Genomic DNA, 21,113 nt, shown 5'->3' with positions numbered 1-21,113 from the left:
CACCACCGTGACCACTGCAGCAACTGCTGCGTTCACTCTTTCAATCCAGTCTTCCGTTCCCATTTCATCCTGTCTCCTTTTAAGCAATATTATTATTTTTAATATTATTGGCCCCCTACTCAAAAGCCTTCAGCAGGTGTTCTCTAGTTTTTCGTATCTGTGGTTGGCTCCCAAGGCCATCTAGCCCGGGACTAATCACTGTCTCCAACTTCATCCCCCACTATTAGGTCAGGACGATCTTCCTCTCTCACCAGGAGTAGTTTTCCCAGATGCACCCACCGCTGTCACCCGACAGCTGCTCCATCCATTAGGGCTGCCTACTCCAGACCCTGTCACCTCCTCTTCTCTGAACAACTCCTTTAGTCTTGATTCTCCAGTTAAACTGTTGGTTTGTTGAAAACAACTCTCTGTCAGGATGTCTCAAACCTGAACACAGAACTTGGGAAATTTAATATTCAGGGACTAATAACTGATTTATGATCTCATGGCCTTGGGTTTTTGGGGTCAAGTTTTTTTTTGTTTTTGTTTTTTTAAATTTTTAATTGCATTTTTTAGAACATTCCATGTAAGCCCTCTGACTGTGATAATTGAATACCTGTTAGAAGCAAAGCCAAGTAAAAGGTATTAGCTCCTAATCCTGTTAAAGACTTGCCCATTATTTCTGTGCTTTTGTTTTGGCTTCTCTTTTAAGCACCTTGACAACAGGGACCATCTTACTCATTGTCATTTCCTCCCAAAGTACCTACCATAGAAGTGCTGGAATCAATGTTTGGGTAAATGAATACTCTTCCGGGTGAAAGTGTGTCATAAGTGGTCATCTCACCGCTGTTTTCCCTCTATCTAGACTTTTATATTTGTGCCTCGTTTGAAACTTCTCTTATTACTTGTTGACTATTAAGGTTATTAGCCTAGAACTCTAGAAAATTTTTCTCCTGCTCAGAGTCTCTTCTACTCTTCAGAGCGTTTGCCATTCCCCTGAGCAGTGCGTTTCTTTTAGGGTCCTATCTACCCCCATCTCTGTCCTTTCAGATTTCCCCTCAGACACACAGCCCACAAACACTGGCCAAAAGAAAGTGCTTTGGGGTAAACTACTATCTGTCCCTTGTTTGGGGGGCATGTAGGAGATCTGTGTTGCTCTGGCTTTCTTTAAAGAAGATGAAATAGGCCCAGAAATACCCTGAACACTGCTGCAGGAGCAAAACCAAATCGATTTTGGTTATTTTGTTTGGACTACTTCTTTTTACCAGTCATGACTGCATTCATTCGCATATGGTTTACACAATTATTATTATTGGAGTGACTGAATAATTTCTGAGGCATATACTCTTGGGGGGAGAAAAAGAGGAAAATAGGTTAGAAATAAAATGTGGAAAGGAAACATCATCTGGTAAATAAAAAATGAGGGGCTTCCCTGGTGGCGCAGTGGTTGTGAGTCCGCCTGCTGATGCAGGGGACATGGGTTCGTGCCCCGGTCCGGGAAGATCCCACATGCTGCGGAGCGGCTGGGCCCGTGAGCCACGGCTGCTGGGCCTGCGCGTCCGCAACGGGAGAGGCCACAGCAGTGAGAGGCCCGCGTAAAAAAAAAAAAAAAAAAAAAAAAGAGAAAGTTTACAGTGTAGTAAGAATATAATGTTGTGAAGTCTACCCAATATCAAATGTCTAGTAAAACCGGGGAAAGAAAAAATGTAAGCATTATATAGAGGTAGAAAGCCCAACTCTGTGCAATTCTTAGTGACGGTCCCAGATGTCTCTGGGAAGAGACAAAAAAGTGACGATGTTTGTGAAGTCTTCATAGAGGCTTTTCCTTGTGCCAAATGGAAGCCCAGGTGTCATGACCATGTATGAATTTACTCTCCTGACTTTTCAGCTCTTTCCCCAACCCTCTTACCCTACCCCCAAACACACACAAACACACAGTAGGTCTTTGTGTATTTAACATGAAAACCAGGGCAGGAGAAGATTGTACAATAATGGTGTTTTCCTGAAAGGCTGTGAGTTGCACTGGTCTGGAACCAACACACCCATCACAGTTGTTTCCATGGGCTACTTTCTTCTGTCTAATGTTTGCAGTGAAGGCTTGGTTTGAAAAGACGTATGAATTCTTTTAGCACAACCTTTGTTGGGAAAATGAATTACGAGTGGTTCATTTTTTTTTTTTTTTTTTTTTTTTTTTTTTTTGCGGTACCCGAGCCTCTCACTGTTGTGGCCTCTCCCACTGCGGAGCACAGGCTCCGGACGCGCAGGCTCAGTGGCCACGGCTCACAGGTCCAGCCACTCCACGGCATGTGGGATCCTCCCGGACCGGGGCACGAACCTGCGTCCCCTGCATCAGCAGGCAGACTCTCAACCACTGTGCCACCAGGGAAGCCCGAGTGGTTCATTTTATGCTGAGCCTTTTGTCATCGCCATTTATAGCTATTCTGTTTATTCACTTGGTGAGAGCCATTCTGAGAGTTGATGAGTGTGTTTCGTGAGAGACTCTAAGAGCCCTGCAATTTGTTTTGATTGGTCTCCATTTAGATTCATAGCAAGCAGGTGCCACCGTTTGGAATTGGTTTTGGCAGCAGCTTGGTTATAGAAATATTAGATACATGAAACGAAACCTCATTTAAATTATTTTCATCAGTAGGAATAGGGGAGCATTACACTGAATATAAGCACCACGGTTTTATTTTTACAGCTTCTGAGCTTACAAATGTGTAACATACCATATGTCTGAACATATGTGTGTATAGGTGGCCTCCTTTGTGCAGATACTCAACATGCAGATCTTTTGCATTTCTTTGAGAGTTTATGCAAATATTCTAAAGAAAGAAATGTGAGCCTATGATTTCTTAATAAAACAGAAAAGTTTTCCCATTTGAAAAATATAGGTATTTCTACTTTGGAAAATCTGTCAAGGATTGTTTTCAGTTTAGTGTATTCTTGTTGCTTATATTTAAGCCTTGGAAAATAACCTATCACATTTTTAAGCCTTTGGTTTTTCCTGTCTGTTCTCTTATTGTTGTTGTTTGTTGCCAAAGCCACATTAGAAGAGTATCAAACCCCTTCCAAGTGCACGGGAAGGACTACAATACTTCTTACCTCCCCAGCAAAACTACTTACAAGGCTGACATTTTCCTAAGAATGACTTTCTAGGTTTTCATGAAAACCATATACATTTTTTACAAATTTATTTTTATTTAGGCAAGGGACTGAACAGGGATTTGTGATCATAGGTGGAATGACCAATCTGGATGTCTGTCTGTAACCCTATAAGTAACATCCTAAGCCTGCTTCTGGGTATATTCTTAAAATGCCAGATTCAAGATCTCAGAGAACATGGCCGGAAAATGTGTTAAATATGCTTCATCCTGCTGGGGCTTTCTTTAAGCTGCCATGGCACCTGGCATCTTCCTCACCCTCTACGTCTCAACCTTGTGTCCCCCCAGAAACTGCTCAGTTTCAGTGTTCCTCATAAATGAAGCTTTCCATGGTCCCTACAGGCTGACTTTGGGCAGCTCTTTCTCCAAGAACCCTAGTAAAGCACGTGGCATGTTGTATTGTACCTGTCCCCATGTCTGTCTCTTCTGCTGATGTGACTTCTTTGAGGACGAGAATCTGTTTCTGTCTTTATGGCTCCAGGGCCAAGCTCATAGACTGACATGTACTCTTCAATGATGTTGATGAATGCATGAAAAAGTGAATTAATTTGCTGGCAGATAAAATGAACTCAGAAGAGCATAATTTAAACAGAAATGATTAACATTAACAGGCAGACATGAGCAAGGCCCAATTGTCTTTTAATTGCTTTCTCTATTGGGAAATGATCTAGGAAATGTTACCATAGATAGCCTGAATGGCGTGAGAACACTTGAATATGGCTAACTTGTGGAAGATCAATTCCCATAGGGCAGGTTGTACTCGTGATGATGAAATGATTAGTGAGTCTCCTCATTCCAAAGAGGATCTGACGGGAGGCTCTACCCAAGAAAGCTGGCGATGGCACCAAACCAGAATCGCCATGTAACAGAGTCAGCAGGATTCGTGATAGAAAAGAAGTGGATAGGACCCAAGGTCATAGAGAATCAGTAGAAGAGATGGACTGAAAACCAAAGCCTTCAGAGGCCTCTTGCACTGTTCTTCCCATTAGTCCTTGTTGCGTTGCTTTATTGGTGTTTAATGAAGAGGTTGTTTTTATGGGAACATCAGTAAGGACTCATGGCTAGTGCCCCTCGCCTCTTGTATCTATAGGTTGGCTTGCTTAGTTGGGTAATTTGGTAATTAGTCATTTCCCCCCTCATTTGGCCTTGCATGAGGAGCAAACTCATCTGTGGCAAATTAAAATACTGACTTCGATGGCCTTAGCTGGGAAATTAGAGGTTGAAAGGGTTACATCTGACTAACTCGAATATGGCCCCCAAGTATAATATATCTAAAACCTTCGGTAACTGTAGAGCTTTTGTTTTTGTTTTTAACACCTTTATTGGAGTATAATTGCTTTACAATGGTGTGTTAGTTTCTGCTTTATAACAAGGTGAATCAGCTATACATATACATACATCCCCATATCTCCTCCCTCTTGCGTCTCCCTCCCACCCTCCCTATCCCACCCTCTAGGTGGTCACAAAGCACCGAGCTGATCTCCCTGTGCTATGCGGCTGCTTCCCACTAGCTATCTATTTTACGTTTGGTAGTGTATATATGTCCATGCCACTCTCTCACTTCATCCCAGCTTACCCTTCCCCCTCCCCATGTCCTCAAGTCCATTCTTTAACTGTAGAGTTTTAAAAAGCTCCCCTACCACCTTGTAAACTCAGAAATGCCCTCCAGGTTGAGACTCACTGATGTCGAACAAGTTTTACAGGAAATAATTATGTAAATTAATGTTGTCAGCTAACCTCCTGATTGCATTTACAAATTGAAAAATACAATGCAATATTTAGTAGACAGTCTTCCAACATATTGTCAAATAACTAGGAGGGAGAGTGTGCTATGGTAGAATGAGCAGTAGATTTGAAGTCAGACAGCTCTGGATCAAGTCTCAACCCCACCACCTCTTGGCTTGACCCCAGGCAAATTGTCCCAAGTCACAGTCTCACTCCTACGCTTAATGAAGAGGCTGCAGTAGACCCTGGCTGCTTTGTAGTGATCTATTTAAGCTCTTTGGGAATCCCCAGAGTCAAAAAAATAGAAATGTTTGTACCAGCTCCTAGCCTGCCTCCCAATCCACATTTTCTTTGGGAACCATGTATCTTGTGCATATCATTAGCTCATATCTGCTTTCCCACATTCATATTTTTATCTCATTTTTGTATCTCATTCTGTAGCCCATCACTGGCCTGTTTGTCTCAAAGCCATTCCTCACTCTTCTCCTGTTCTGCGTCACAGGGCAGGCATTCCTAAAGGATACATTTCTCGGGCTCCCTGTGTCACATGGTTTTCAGTAGGCTGGCCCATGGGAGCCATAGACAGGGATTGCTGGGTAGAGGGGCTGAGGGAGAATCTAGAGTGTATCCCCCCTCTGTGCCCTGGGTAGTATCCGCAACAGTGACTGTCTTCACCATGCCTCCAAATATACCCCCTCCTTCTGTAGTTCCAACCTCTTCCAGTTCACCCTCGCCATGATGTTCCGCAGATCCCTCCGACTTTTGAGGTCTGGTAACACCCCTTCACTTGGTGCGCCTCTAGCCCTTGGGGTGCCGATGTTAGTCTCTGCATTTCATCACCATCTTTTGCTTAGCTTTTTAACTCACCCGTCACTTTTATAACTAATTCCATGTCTTAAATTCTCTTTCTTTAACATGCCCAGAATAGGTTCTGTGTTCCCTCCTGGACCCTAACATCTCTCTTGAAGTGATAAAACGTATTTATTGCCTCTACTGCTTAGAGTAGCTTAGATGAACCCAAGGCCTTGAAGCATACTGAAAAAACTGGTTCCCCAGACCCACCATGCAGAGGCAGTGATTTAGTTGTTTTGGTGCATGGCCTGAGAACCTGAATTTTCAGAAAGCTCCCCAGGGGTTCTGATGCTCAGCATTGGTAAAGAGAACAGCAAACCAGGCTGAGATGGAGGGGTTTGGGAGTTGCTATATTTCTTCACCACTAAGGGCTTCACTTCTACAAACCAGCCTCACAGCGAGAGCCTCAGCAAAATTAAAAATGACTGCATCCCATGGATGTTATAGAAAAGTCAATCACAAGCGTCAGAATCACACAAGCTAAATTGAAGAATGCCAAAGGATTCGTTGCAGGATTAAATGAAATCTTCTTTGTGACAGCATCTCACACATAGTTGTTGCTCAATAAGTCTTTCCTTCCCTCCAATTGAATGAAAGCATAGAAAGATAGCAGGCCCTGAAATAGTATACATTATTTATTCCTTATGCTAACAAAATCCAGATACCAAATACCAGAAAGGATAGATAAGCCATCATCAAGTCAAAAAAATTTCATTGCTTGGCATGTATTATTGTTAGCCGAGCTGGTGTTTCAACAATCTAATCATATGACACTATTAATTGGCTCTGTTTAATGTCAGAAATAATTTAAGGAAATAAGTTCTAACAGGGAGTCTCGTGTCAGATTACATATTAACACATCTCCTAAGGAGACCTGAGTCATGATTATGCCCTTACTTGGCCATTAGAATTCCTGCATTCCAGGCTCTTGCCAGAGACTATAATTTTGAGTGGTCCCCTGTCCAGTTTTTATCAAAAGGTTGGTCACGAGAAATAATTTTCAGAGAGCACTGCCTGAAGGATATGAAGTCTGTTCGTTCCTCAGCTAGAGAGCCTACATATTATTCATGGTTTAAGTCATCAGATCTCCGTGTAACAGCTTCTTGTCAGTTTCCCTTTGCTGGGCAGGATTGATGAAAAAAGACACATCTGTCCTTGTGGAATTTTTGAACTCTGTGTTCAAAGGGAAAACTCTCATAGGTTTCTAGACAGAGAAAACCAATACGTTACCAAGACAGAAGCATCAGACTAGTGTGAAACGACTCACCTGTAAGCCAGGAAGCAAGAAGACAGCAGTGACGTGGCAATAGGGAGATGAAAGAAAGGTCTGGGAGCCAAGAATCCGAGAGATCTAGTTATACATGGGGACAAAGGAAAGACATTTCTGGACGTGGAATGACACAGAGCAGACCATCCATGCGCCACTTCTTAGGAACTACTTGAAAAGTTGTTCCAACTGAATGAAAATTGAATCAGAACAAAGGTGTTCGGATAGGAGGAGATGAAGAGTCAAAGAAACAATGATGAGCAATGAACCTTGTAAAACTTGTGGTCAAGTCTAAATAAATGTTAATAATATGACTGTGAGCTATAAATTGTTCATTAAGAAGAGCTGTGTCAACTACGAGGAGCTATTTAGTGGTTCAAAATGGAGCAGTCATTGAGAGAGTAAAAATATTCCATACATCTCCTCTTGCGGGGGAGGAAGAGAACAGATGTCATGGGTTGGGCTCTCTAGAAGCAGGCACTGGGACAGAGTTTTGGGTGCAAGATGTTTTCAGGGATCAAAAAAACATATATTGAAGTCCCAACCCTCAGTACCTGTGAAACATGACTTCATTTGGAAATAGAGTCTTTGCAGATGTAATGAAGTTAAGATGAGGTCATTGGGTGGGTCCCAATCCAATAGGACTGGTGTCCGCATAAGAAGAGGAAAATGCCACGTGAAGGCAGACAACAGAGGCACAGACTGGAGTGATGCAGCTGCATGCAAAGGAACGCTCAGGATGAACGGCCACCACCATGCAGCTAGGAGGAGGAAAGGAAGGATGCAGTCCAGAGCCTGGGTGGAGCAGGGCCCTGCTGACACCTTGATTTTGGACTTTCAGCCTCCGTAACTGTGAGAGGATGAATTTCCGTCGTTTTAAGCCACACAGTTTGGAGAGTGATACAACCTGTGAAAGGAGGAGGGGGGAAGCACGGTCAGGCAAGCAGAGGAAGAAGTCAGACTTCCATGTAGGACCCACAAAGCCGGGGCCAACTCAGTGGGGAGCTGCCCTATCATTCAGTCACAGGCTGTGTGCAGCCCCAGCAAGGCCAGGGCCTGCGAGAGGAGGCTCCCTGCAGAGGCAGACCCTGAAAGGGCTGGCAGCCGGAGGCGTCTGCTGACCACACTCTTAGCGGTGAGCAACCTGCCCTCCTTGAGGGGAGATCTGGGTGGCACAGGTCTGCGTCTAGCACAATAGACCATAGGAAAAATGCCTGGGTAGTGGGATGGCATAAAGTCATTTTATTATTATTATTTTTTACTAGAAATATATAGACTCTTAATGGTTTAAAAATAGAAAGATAATTATGAGCAAAATATATGTGGAATAAAAAATTTCAATTAATGGGAAAAAATAGAATTGTAAATTTTATTAACCCAGCAAAAAAGGAATAGATAAAAATAAATGCAGGAACCATAACTGTAATTAATAGTAAACAAATATGATGCAAGTAAACCAGATATAATCTAATCACAATAGATGTGAATTTGTTAAGTCCCCTTTCAAATGACAAAGACTCTTAGATCGGTTAAAAAAAAAAAATCCAGTTTTAAGCTGTTTGTCAGGAACACAGCTGAAACCAAATGACAATGACTAAAAAAGCTGAAGATAAAAAAATGGGCAAGAAGATGCCAAGCATGTGCAAATAAAAGGAAGGAAGTGAGGATATTAGCATCAAGATGGAATCCAAGACCAAAATTATTAAATAAGAAAAAAAGATACTTTTGCAGATAAAGAGTACAATTCACAAGGACACTATTATACATATAACCTTTGTACACGGCCAGCATAGTTATGGAAATTTTAAGGCAAAAAATAAAAAGTAGAAATACAGGAGAATATGATTGACCTATAACCATATCAGAGAATTTTACTGTATTTTTTCATAATTTGACAAAGTAGACAGTGTTATAAGGTGGCAATAATACAGTGTTTTTCTACCCTAGAAACAGGGCACAGGCACGTTTTTCTCTTGTGGCTACGTAACATTTACAAAAAATTGTTTCTATGGCCATAGGAAAAAACTTGAACTTGAGTGGGAGGGGAAATTTTACTTATCCCATATTTTGATCCCAGTGCAATAAGCAAGAATATAGCAATGAATGAAAAGATTAATAATTAAAATATAAATACTTGACATTAAGAAACTCTCTTATAGATGATTCCTGGATCAAATTGAAAATCAAGTCCAAAATTACAAATTATTTGGAAATTAAACAGAATACTTCACATCAGAATTTATGAGGAAATCATTAATATATTCAGGAATACTTTGTAGCCTAAGTGATTTTAATACTATCTTTTTAAAAGAGTGAAAATAAACTAAGTAGTGCATCTAAGAAATTCTTTAAAGCCCAAAGAAAGAAAATATTAAAAGCTAAAATTAATGGAAATGGCCACAAAAACAAATAATAGAAAAGGGAAGTCTAACAAAAATACCTATTTATAACATATATATGCAACATATAATACATATACATTTTATGTCTACACACACACACATACATATGCATATATGCACACACACACACCCCATCAGGAATAAGGAAAAAGACATCACCTGGATCCCAAAAGAATCGAAAGAATTCAGTAACAAAATATTATGTGTTAACTTTATGACAATAAATTTAAAAGTCTAAAGGAAATCGATGGCTTTCTAACAATTAAATTATGAAAATTTGATTCAAAGAAAGGTTATAAATTCCAAGAAATGAATAATCCCCCCAAACTAAGTGCATATAAAGAGCCATCCAATTTTATGAAAAGTATTAATTTTTTAATGCCAAAACCTGATAAAGATGGGAGAAAAATCATTCAATTTCAATCATGAAAATATCCTTTTAAAAATGGTAGCAAATCAAATCCAAGTTAAGGTTTTTCTAGAAATATATAATTTTTCATTGTGAAGTTTCTCAATGTTATATTTGGCACAGTAGAATAAAGAAGAACAATTATGATTATATCAACTGATGCTGAAAATGCATTTGATATAATTCAGTAGACATTCCTAATAAAAAGAGTAAAGTAGAATATAGCAGAAAGAAGCTACTATGCTAGCAAACAAACAAGACCATTGTAGAGGATGGTGACTACTGTAGGATTATAATATAAATATCAAGCACTACTACTGTTACTCAACTGCTATTATTCAACATTTATTTGGAAGTTCATTGAATGTAAGAGGAAAAGAAATAGAAGTACGATGTATAAATATTGCAGGTAGTGTGATTGAGACTCTGCCTAAAATCTTTCAAAATTCTGTAAGAGGATTTGATTAAATGACTGGGTGAAAGATAATAGCTGAAACCCAATCATTTTCTTTCTATGAGTTAATAACCAGTTAGAAATGCAAATAGAAAAATCCCTATTTAAAAGCATGACAAACTAAAGTATCTGGGAATGAATTTAGTAAGACATAAGACAAAAACAAAAAATACGGTTGTAGTAAAAGATATAAAATAACATTTGAAGAAATAGAGAACTATACCATGATTTGAATAAGAAAACTTAAAATTCCAAAGATATTAATGCTTCCCAAAGTAGTATATAACTTTAATATAATTCTAGTCAGAATTCCAACTTGGCAGGGGGCTGGTGGGGTGGGCGTGTTTTCAGGTTAAGCAATGTGCTTTTCAAGTCCATATAAACTTGGAAGAAAAATAGTGTGGGGAACTTGTAGCAGCAGCATGTTACTGCGTTTAAGACAACATTAGCTTAGAAATCAACAAGTAAGTCTTTGGAACAGAGAGCCTAGAAATACATTGAGGTATATAGGAAAACTTAATATTTGCTAAAGGAAGCATGAAGGCATGTCCTTCCAGTAAGATGATAGATTATAAAGTAAATGATGTTGGGGCAGTTAGCTACCCATCTGGGAGACGATGAGGTTAGTTAGATTCCATTTGAAGCAAAGATCTAATGTTAAAAATGAGCTATAAAGGTATTTGAAGAAAATACAGGAGAATACATGTAGTGTAACATCAGGCTTGGGAGAACTCTCCCAAGTAAGACAGTAAATCCACAGTCCATCTAGGAAAAATTAGTAGATTTGACTCTGTAAATATTTTAAATGTCTACCTGACAAGGCACCATAAACAGAGCCAAAAGATGAACAGCAGCTTGCAGCTCATATGACACAGTTAATGTTTAATATACCAGGAGATCTTACAGATTGATTATAAAAGAAAAAAAGATAAACAGCACAGTATAAAAATAAGCAAAAGGAAATGAACTGAAAATGTAAATCACCAGTAAACCTGTGAAAAGGATAGGCCCCGTTAGTGGTAAGAGACCGTGAATTAAAATGACTGAGGTGTCATTCTCTGCCCATTAGATTGGCAAACATTTTAAAGATGGCAAACATCCAGTGCTGATTAGTATGTCATTAAGCAGGTACTCATTATGCACTGTGGGACTCATTGCTTCACCCTTTTTACAGAAAAGAATGTAACAAAGGTCCTTCGAATACTGAATGCACTTATCAACTTTGGATCAATTTCCAGGATTCTTTCCCACAGAAATAAAAGTACTAGAACATTAGAGATGTTTATGTAAGTCTGTTTATTCCTTCTCTGGTTACAGTAGCCAAACCTGGAAACTGTCTGCATGTTTGTCCAGGAGGGAGTGATTGCTTAAATGATGGTGTATCCATTTTGTGGAATATGGTACAATTATTTTTTTTAAAGGTTACACCGTAGGATTCCATTTGTACCTTTTTTTTTTTTTTCTGGTTGTGCCGGGTCTTAGTTGCGGCAGGCAGGCTCCTCCTAGTTGTGGCTCGTGGGCTTCTTAGTTGCAGCTCGCTGACTCCTTAGTTGTGGCATGCGAACTCTTAGCTGCGGGATGCAAGCGGGATCGAGTTCCCTGATCAGGGATTGAACCCAGGCCCTCTGCATTGGGAGCGTGGAGTCTTAACCACTGCGCCACCAGGGAAGTCCTGATACAGTTATCTTTAAGTGAGAGAGATATATAATATAGATTTGAAAAATATCTTTAAAATGCTGATAGAAGTGGCTGAAATAAGTGTGTGCATGTGTGTGTGTAAGCGTAGGGAAGATTTTGGAAGTATAGTCAACAAACTGTTACCATTGGTTATCTCATTGGGGAGATACTGATGGGACCTTATTCATTTTTACTTTAAACTGTATTTTTAAAATTGGTTACCATAAGCAAGTATCTCTTTTGTATAAAAACATAATTATAGGGCAAAAAGGTTTGTTGAACTGTCTTTGAAGTTGTGTTATTGAACCAACCTTCATGAAAATCACAGTTGATTTATCACAGGGATAATATTGCAAAATTATCCACACATCACGTGGGGTCTCTTTTTTGAAGACCCACAGGAGAAATTTCCACTGCAGCCTCAATCCCCAATGTGGTTCATTTGAGCAACTGACTTGTTTTTATCTTACGAACATTGGGCATTTATGTAACTGATTATTTCTTCCTCTGCTGTGACCACTAGGAATCTCAGAGTCAAACTGGAGACTGACCAGGGTATTCAACAACTATACAGGATTACATGGCTCACATTCTGTGACAGACATCCCATACTGCTGGCACCATCTTGTTGCTCACCTTTATCTTCCCTTTATTTATACACACATTTCTTTATTTTAGTTTTAACTGATTGCATTGTGTGTATCCCTATAGCCACCTCTGATCTCTTCTGGGAGATGAAGTAGAGGTATGAATAAATAATGAATAGTGATTTCTATTTTAACAGGAACCTGGGAAGGAAAACAGTCTCAACAATGAATAGGCCACTCATCACGACCAATTACAGATGACTTGCCATTTCATTGACAAAGGTAAGGCAGTACAGTCTATATTTTTAATTAATTTCAACGGACTCATTATAAGCCCTTACTCTTTTGTTTTATATTTACAAATACTCTAAATCATGTATCTAGTTCATGGCCTTTAACTTTGACATTATCAAATTGAAAACAAACAGCAAGCAAATAGAAACAGGAAATGTTGTGGATGTTGGCATGCCAAAAGGGGCAGAACCCAGGAGATGTGGTCTCTGCTATTAATTACTGTGTATGGTTAAATATTTGACTAGCATTAGTGTTTTCCTTATTTCTAAATGTAGCAGTGCTCACTGCAGAATACTTGGAGAATATAGCAAAATATTAACATGATAACCCAAAGCATTCACGATCCCATCATTTGTAGATAATTTCTTTGCTCCTTCCTTCTTGCATATGTAGAAATATATATGATTATAATGTTTTTAAAAGCAATGTTTTTAATCCATACTTACCTTGGCTTCCATAGTTATAAATGATGAACCTTAACGAGTGCAGAACATAGCAAGTCTAGGAAGAGACAGTAATTGTCACAGTGACCATTTTAATAGCCATTTGCAGTTGACCAGAGCATCCCCAAGCATCTCATTTGCCTCTCCTACATGGATGTCCTGGTGAATAAGTCCGTGTGATCTTTGTTAAACAGAGACAAACAAACAAAAACCTTTGAATCCAGGTGATATCTCATGGTCTGCTTTTAACATTATTATCTGCTTGTGCTGCTTAAAGGGAATTTTTTTTTTTAAAATATATTAAGTTTACCCACTTCTTTTCTACTGTCTAGTCAGGAATGATTTACAAAGTAATAAAAAAAAGACTCATCATCCGTCCTTCATTCATGCCAATTTGTCAACCCCTCATTAAGACTGTATTTTCAAGCCCTTTCAGCATTGCTCTTGAAGTTTTTCGGTTTTAGAGGCCGCAAAGGCTTAAAAGTGAAATTACTGAAATGGCATTCTTTAGGGAAGTCTTCATTCTGTGGGCTCTATCAAACAGTTGAAGATTAAGGAAAATCCTACTCTTATTAGTGGTAGTACATACTAAACTGCACAAACATACTCTAATACAGAAACAGGGATCAAATATCAGATAACTCCTTATATATTCTTATAGTGATTATGTAATTTGAGCTTTCCAGGGGAATGATACAGGGTTGGGTTTGCTTTTTACCCTGAGTCTGATATTGTAAAACCTTTCAAATATTCCAATTCCACTAATATATTATTCAAAACTCATGAAGTAACTAGAAAAATCAACTATTCTTTAAATAAATTAAGCAGATACAGTGTGGGAAGCAGTAGTCTATGAAACATCTGTCCTTGAAAACTTCATGTTCAAATACGGACAGATTGAATGGAGACAAATGGAACTGAAAGTTTATCTAAGAGAATGCTTGGATTGGTGGGCAGTCATAGGTCTGGTGAGGTTGGCTTGCCATGGTCCATTCTTTCATTTTCTTGGGTGGTTTTTAGTCACATCCAGCTCATGGCAGTCATTTAGTTCCAGTACAGAGAAATGGCTGGCAGATCCTTAGGTTTAGTACATACTATGTTTATTGAAAGCCCAAGATTGAAAATGTGCTTCAAAGGCTTATGAGAAAGTCAGAAGTTTTCTCCTCCATGGTGTATAGAATGCTCTTCATTGCAATTTAAGATAAGACCCTTAAACATCATGGCACCCTGAGTTATGTAGTTATCCTTGTTTACCACATAGGTAACTGGTTTTAAGAAATCAGATGAATTAAAAAATGTAAAAACCTTATTATTAAAAGATGAGAGGAGCACATGTTTAAACATCTGATACCTCCCAATGACAAATAAAATTTTATCTAAAAGCATTGGAAGAAATCACAAAAATAGTCAATAGTTTTAAGTATCAAAAATGTAAAACTTCTCCCTGTCGTAATTATAAAACAAATTAAAAGACAGCAGCATGGAAGATACTAATAATGTGCTTGTGAACAGATTAATAACCTCAATACATAAAAATCAATAAGGAAACCACTAATATTACTAGCCATAATAGGTAAAAAAATCAATACCCAAGAACCCAGTAGATCAGTGGGCAAAATAATAGAAAAGTTGAAAGAAGAAATACAAAGAACCAAAAAAAGATACGCAAATAATGTTAACCTTCGGCTAATAATTTTCAAGGATGCAAATTAAAATCAGGAGGTGCTTCCTTTCACCTGTCAAATTAGCAAAGATAGTTAAAATGATAATAGTCATTGCTAAGCGTGTAATGAAACCAGCTCCCACTCATTGCTGTTAGTGTGAATGGGTGTATTCTTCTTGGAAAGAAATTTAGCAATATGTGGTAAGAGCTTTCAATTTTTTACTGACCTAGTAATTCTAGGAAACTAGTGCAAGAAAACATTGAAGGTGGACAAAGGTAGAAGCACACAATCATTACTGTTGCATTATTTGTAGAAACAAAACCCCTGATCCACCTCAACTGTCCTTCAATGTTGGCATTGTTAACGAAAGTATTAACGCGCAATTGTGTTCACCCAGTGGTGTCTCTTGCACCTAGAAAAAATTATTTTGACATTGAGATTTTTATAATCAAATGGGCAAATGCTTATTACATAAGTGTTCAGCGAAAAATGCTGTGTTAAGATAGTATCATAATATTTTTAGTATGAAAGTGCATGGAACAAAAGGTGGAAACAAACATACCAAAATGTGAATAGTGGAGTTGCCCAAGGGCAGTAGAACTGGGTAATGTTTTTGTTCTGATTCATGTTTTTGGTACTTTCCAGATACTTTTACAGGAAGTATATATAACCAGAAGAATAGGGGAAAGAAATTAATTTTTTAAGGCTTTGTAGAAAGAAACTTACACACATATGATCTGGGCTTGGACTTCCATGGCCTCTTTCTTAGAGCATACGGAGTAAAATATGCTGCCAAAATGATTTATATGTAAAGCTTTATTTTGGAAAGACTGGGGAACACAGAATTTTTTTTTTAGTACTCTGAGAATCTCTTCCTTTCTTGGAGACAACAGCATAACAACAAAAATGTAATTAAGCAAAACAGGTAACAATATTATTAGCATATGGTATTTCAGAGTAGAATATCTAAATTCAAATAGGTACATTTTTCTCTTGTAGATGTCGTCTGCTGCTGAGAACGGAGATGCAGCACCTGGGAAACAAAACGAAGAAAAAACCTATAAAAAGGTGAGTGAGTGTGTTATCGTCTTTTTTCAGCTCGAAAAGAGGAACACTTGTATTGCTAATATTGCCATAAGCCTTTTCTTCCTCCAAAGCATTTGTATGTAAGTTACTGCCTTAGTTTCCTATTTCTGTAACAAATTACCACAAAGTTAGTGGCTTAAACAACCTAAATGTATTTTCTTACAGTTCTGTAGGTCACAAGTCTGGCATGGGTCTCACTAGGTCAAGATCCAGGTGTCTACGGGGCTGCATTCTTTTCTGGAGGCTCCAGGGAAGAGTTCATTTCCTTGTCTTTTCCAGCTTCTTGAGGCTGCCTGCATTGTCTATATCATGATTTCTTTCCGACTTCAAAGCCAGCCAAGGCCAGTTGAGTCTTTATCGGGCCCTATCACTCTGACACTTTAAAGGATGCTTGTGATTACATTGAGCCCTCCTGGATAATCCAGAATAATCCCTTTATTTTATTTTATTTTTATTGGGTTTTTTTTTTTTGGCGGTATGCGGGCCTCTCACTGTTGCGGCCTCTCCCGTTGCGGAGCACAGGCTCCGGACGCGCAGGCTCAGCGGCCGTGGCTCACGGGCCCAGCCGCTCCACGGCATGTGGGATCTTCCTGGACCGGGGCACGAACCCATGTCCCCTGCATCGGCAGGCGGACTCTCAACCACTGTGCCACCAGGGAAGCCCATTCCCTTTATTTTAAAGTCATCTGATTAGCAACCTTAATTTCTTCTCCACCCTTACTCCTCGTTGTCACATAATGTAGCATATTCACAGATTCCAAGGATTTGAACATGGACATCTTTGGGGGGCCATTTTTCTGCCCACCACAGTTACCGTGATACAGAACACTGACAGAAGGTAGTTACTTGAAAACCCTTTTTATGCCTAAGAAGAAGGCCCTTATGTGTGTGCAGTGTTCTTTGTTCACTGTGAATCTTTTTATTGACTTGCTACTTGCCACCATAATTTTAAACATTTTCTACCTTTAAAGAAGATTTTTAGCCTGGAATTGCATCTCACCCCTTTCTAAGCCTCTCAGATTCCATGTCTTCAGCCCATTTCACAAAAATCTCTTTCTAGACTTCCCAGAGTATCTTGCCTGACCACTCTTTGACTTCGATAAATTCTTGGTACCTAGCAACCAAGTTAATGTTCAGAAGCATTACTGGGTAATATATGTTCCCAAGCACTGCTGTTCCTGATTTTAAATGGACTGTACATTTTAGCTTTTTAGCTTTTAAAAGACCTTGCCCTCCTCCTCTCTGGGGAGTAGAAGGTTTGTGTATTGAAGCTTTGATATACCTTAACATTTCCTTTTGCCTTTTACTCTGTAACGGATAGCTAGCAAGAAGTTTTGTCATAAAGTCCCATGAGCCATGTGATCTGACCACAGATTTAGGTCATGGAACTAACATGATGTATTTCCTGTTCCATTTTCATGTGGAATAACATGCCCTTTTTCCTGGTATATCTTTTCTTCTGACTTTTCTACTCAGCCAAACCTAGAAGTATAAACAGAGAGCTTGCCATCCAAAGAGGTGATGTGTTTGGAGAATAGTAGGTTAAAGATTCGTGAGCTCACAAGTGTCATGTTACAGCTTCTAAAATTTGTTAATCTGAACAGAGGCAGCAATACGTTATTATTTACTTTCAGACACAGGTGGAAAATGAAATCCTATCTCATTTACCCAAGACTCTTTGTAAATTCAGTCGTACATGGGACCAACACAGAGATGGTCAAACTGTCAGCCTGGCATTACTTCGGAGCAGTTTCAGGCAGTTTTCTCAGTCAGCCTCAAGATGCATTGTGATTCTTGATTGTGTTCTGATTTCCAGGAGCTCTTTAGTAATGCAAAAGTAATAGAAGGCATGTGACCATGCGATCTTGGAGTTTACTAAGTGTGTCTTGCTCAAGAATCAGTAAAATAGGTTTTCAGTAATATTATAGGTATGATTCTGTGATGAATGTCCCTAACAGGGTATCTGACTCAGCAATGTTGGGAAGGTTATAAAAACTAAAAATCATATTGTATGACAGCAAATAATTCTGAAAAATAAAGAGAAGATGCAGGAAACTTAAAAGGACCAAAAAAAATCAATGATTTTTTTTTTTTTAAATGTGTGATGGCATAGGGACCTTTTTGATGACCTCTGATTTTAAAAGGAAGGTTAGCAAGGGAAGAGGAGGACCCTCTCTGTAAGAAAAGCACCAAGACACAGCATAGTGCCTAGAACTTTAGCCCTCAGTTAATATGGTGTTATTATGCAAAGCAGGAAGAAGGGATCACTTAGAGAAAGTGTTGCTTTGCCAACAGGTTAACAGCTCAGCTGAACTATTCAACTGAATTCTTCCCCATGAAGCAAAAGGTCTTTTTTTTAACATCTTTATTGGAGTATAATTGCTTTACAATGGTGTGTTAGTTTCTGCTTTATAACAAAGTGAATCAGTTATACATATACATATGTTCCCATATCTCCTCCCTCTTGCGTCTCCCTCCCTCCCACCCTCCTTATCCCACCCCTCTAGGTGGTCACAAAGCGCTGAGCTGATCTCCCTGTGCTATGCGGCTGCTTCCCACTAGCTATCTACCTTACGTTTGGTAGTGTATATATGTCCATGCCTCTCTCTCACTTTGTCACAGCTCACCCTTCCCCCTCCCCATATCCTCAAGTCCATTCTCTAGTAGGTCTGTGTCTTTATTCCTGTCTTACCCCTAGGTTCTTCATGACATTTTTTTTTCTTAAATTCCATATATATGTGTTAGCATACGGTATTTGTCTTTCTCTTTCTGACTTACTTCACTCTGTATGACAGACTCTATGGGTGTTAATGGTGGTGTTAGGAGTGGTGATAATAAGAGTTACATTAGCTACTGCAGATGTGTGTCTCTAGGCCCAGCTGAACCATGTCCCAGATGAAAGAACTTGAAGCTAGAATAGGGAAACCACTGAGTGTGAGCTTTGAAAAATCGGGAGAATGGAAGGCTTATCAAAAGGCCGGAGATGAGCAAATATCATCCCTATTTTCAAAAATGAGGAAAAGGTACATTCTGGAAACCAGATGTGAGACTGTTCCTCGGCATAATTTGAGCATGGGTTTGTAAACATATAGCTATGTACATTCAGAGAAGAAACACGTGTCTTTTATAAACCTGCAGAGGTTCATAAAGATAGAGTTTATGTCAAATTAACTGCATTTCCTATTATGAAAGAATCATTAAATTGGTCGCAGATACGGAGAATTCTCAAGTTTAGTGGATCTTGATTTAAAGGTACCTGGAACATTCTTGTCTCTACTGACATGATGTGAGTTGATCCTGTGTAGCTTCATAATTTTTACCCATGACCTGCATGAAGACATCAAATTTATACTTTGCAAATGTGCAGATGACAGAAAACTGGGAATGATAACAGATTAGGTGGGTGTCATCAAGGCTTATCATTAACTATTTCATTTCATTAACTATTAACTATTGTCCCTTGCATTTCATTAACTATTGTCCCTTTTACAAATACTTTAAAATTAACTTTCTTTCCCAACCCTGAAGCCCTGACCATGGGGTATGCTCCTTTTTAATGAGGAGTTTGATGAGCAATTGGATTTTACCTGTGACTGAAGCCAATCCAGGTTCAGAACACTCTGATCTTGGGTGCTAGGCATGAGAAGGATATCAAGGGAGTTTATAAGGAACTGATGGTTGAGTGGGAGAGCCAAGACATCAAAACAGTTTTAGAACACAGTAGTCTATAAAAAAGGTTCAAAAGAGGAGAAATCAATATGGGTTAGAGTTAATGAGCGGGTTTAGGCTTTCTGTGTCAAGATTCATTGGGCAGCTGCCAGCAACACTCAGCATCGTGAGTGCTGTGATGTCCACGTGTTTTTAGGGAACACTCAGAGTTCATGGGACACTGTTATGCTCTCCGAGTTTCAATTATTTGCATGTGATTGTTTAGGCTGACTGCTTTTTGTTCTTCCAGTTGACCATTTCTCTAATCCATTATCAGTTCCTGACAAGCCCAGGAGGAGTAGCTAAAATCAGTTGGGAAGGTTAATGTCTTCAGCTAATGGCTGAGATAAGAATTCTGATTTTAGCTGCTTAGAACAAACATGACGTCCATGAAGACAGGCATTAAGGGCTGCCTGGCTTCGTTACAGAGTGTAGTATTTCTGTTCTCAGTTCATTTACTGGGTGTCTTCCACAAGAATTGTAAACGCAGAGGCTTTAAGGGGCCAGGCAGGTAACAAGGGAGTAAAACAAGCAGGGGGAAGGTGGTAAACAGGAGAATACGTTCCTTTTATAAAGGGGACAGGTGGCCTTAAACGCTAGCTAATAGAGCTTTGCATGAGTCCTCACCCAGGGCTGCCAGATAACTGATTTCTCAAGAAACCAAAATTGTAGATTCTGATGTAAAATCTCCTAATTGTTAAAGATTGGCAACTGATTCAAAATTGTTCAGAAATACACTCTGGAAGAAAGACTGTACATAGTGGGAGATAATAAAGACGCCGGCCCCTTCCCCAAATGATTCTCCTTTTGAAAACTTTCATGGTCTGGCAGAATGTTGAGGTTAGCGTTTGGACAGGAGTCCACCACGTCCCCAGGTGCTGGCCTCCTGAATAAAGCAACCTTTCCGTTCTTTAAACAAAACAAAAAAAAACACTCTGGAAAAAGCAACAAACTATCAATCATATCTGGTCCTCACATGGTGGCCAGTTTGCAATTCTGTACTCTTTGGGGAGAGAAGTGAGATAGGAGAGGAGGATGCAAAAGATATGCATGTAAGGCCTGGTCTCTGCTTCCTATATCCATACAATTTATTTAAGAGAAAAAAATAGGTAGGAGGCCCATGTGAAAAAAATAACAACTCAAAGTGGTATGAAGTGCCCAAACAAGTGGCATTTCACTTAATCCTCTAGCAAGTCCTGACAAGCCCAAAGTTCCTTACAGTCTTCTGGGGAAAAGTCCTTTCCTTGGACTTGTTTGTTAGCAGAACATTTTGCTGGGATAAAAAGTTTTTACATGCCTCATTGCTTTTTGTCATGGCAGAAACTGCCACTCATTCGACGACTGTGCATTGACTAACCGAGTCATTTGTCTCAATGACGGGGAATCCGATGGGCAGAGGCAC

At 39.3% G+C, this 21,113-nt stretch overlaps 1 protein-coding gene across 3 annotated transcripts in view; it reads left to right on the top strand.

Moving 5' to 3' along the window:
• Window positions 1–21,113, top strand: part of PIP5K1B (phosphatidylinositol-4-phosphate 5-kinase type 1 beta) — a 318,123-nt gene that overhangs the window by 94,714 nt on the left and 202,296 nt on the right. For all 3 annotated transcript variants that reach the window (XM_024734304.1, XM_024734306.1, XM_024734305.1), the window contains exons 2-3: window positions 12,714–12,798; window positions 15,917–15,985. In XM_024734304.1, the coding sequence (XP_024590072.1) occupies window positions 15,917–15,985 (69 nt within the window). In that variant the 5' untranslated portion in view covers window positions 12,714–12,798. The remainder of the gene's footprint in view (window positions 1–12,713; window positions 12,799–15,916; window positions 15,986–21,113) is intronic.

Source organism: Neophocaena asiaeorientalis, unplaced genomic scaffold (assembly GCF_003031525.2).
Source record: "Neophocaena asiaeorientalis asiaeorientalis breed wild unplaced genomic scaffold, Neophocaena_asiaeorientalis_V1.1 scaffold256, whole genome shotgun sequence".
Classification (NCBI taxonomy): Eukaryota; Metazoa; Chordata; class Mammalia; order Artiodactyla; family Phocoenidae; genus Neophocaena; species Neophocaena asiaeorientalis.
Note: the sequence above shows the minus strand (reverse complement) of the source record. Positions and strands in the feature narration are given on the sequence as shown.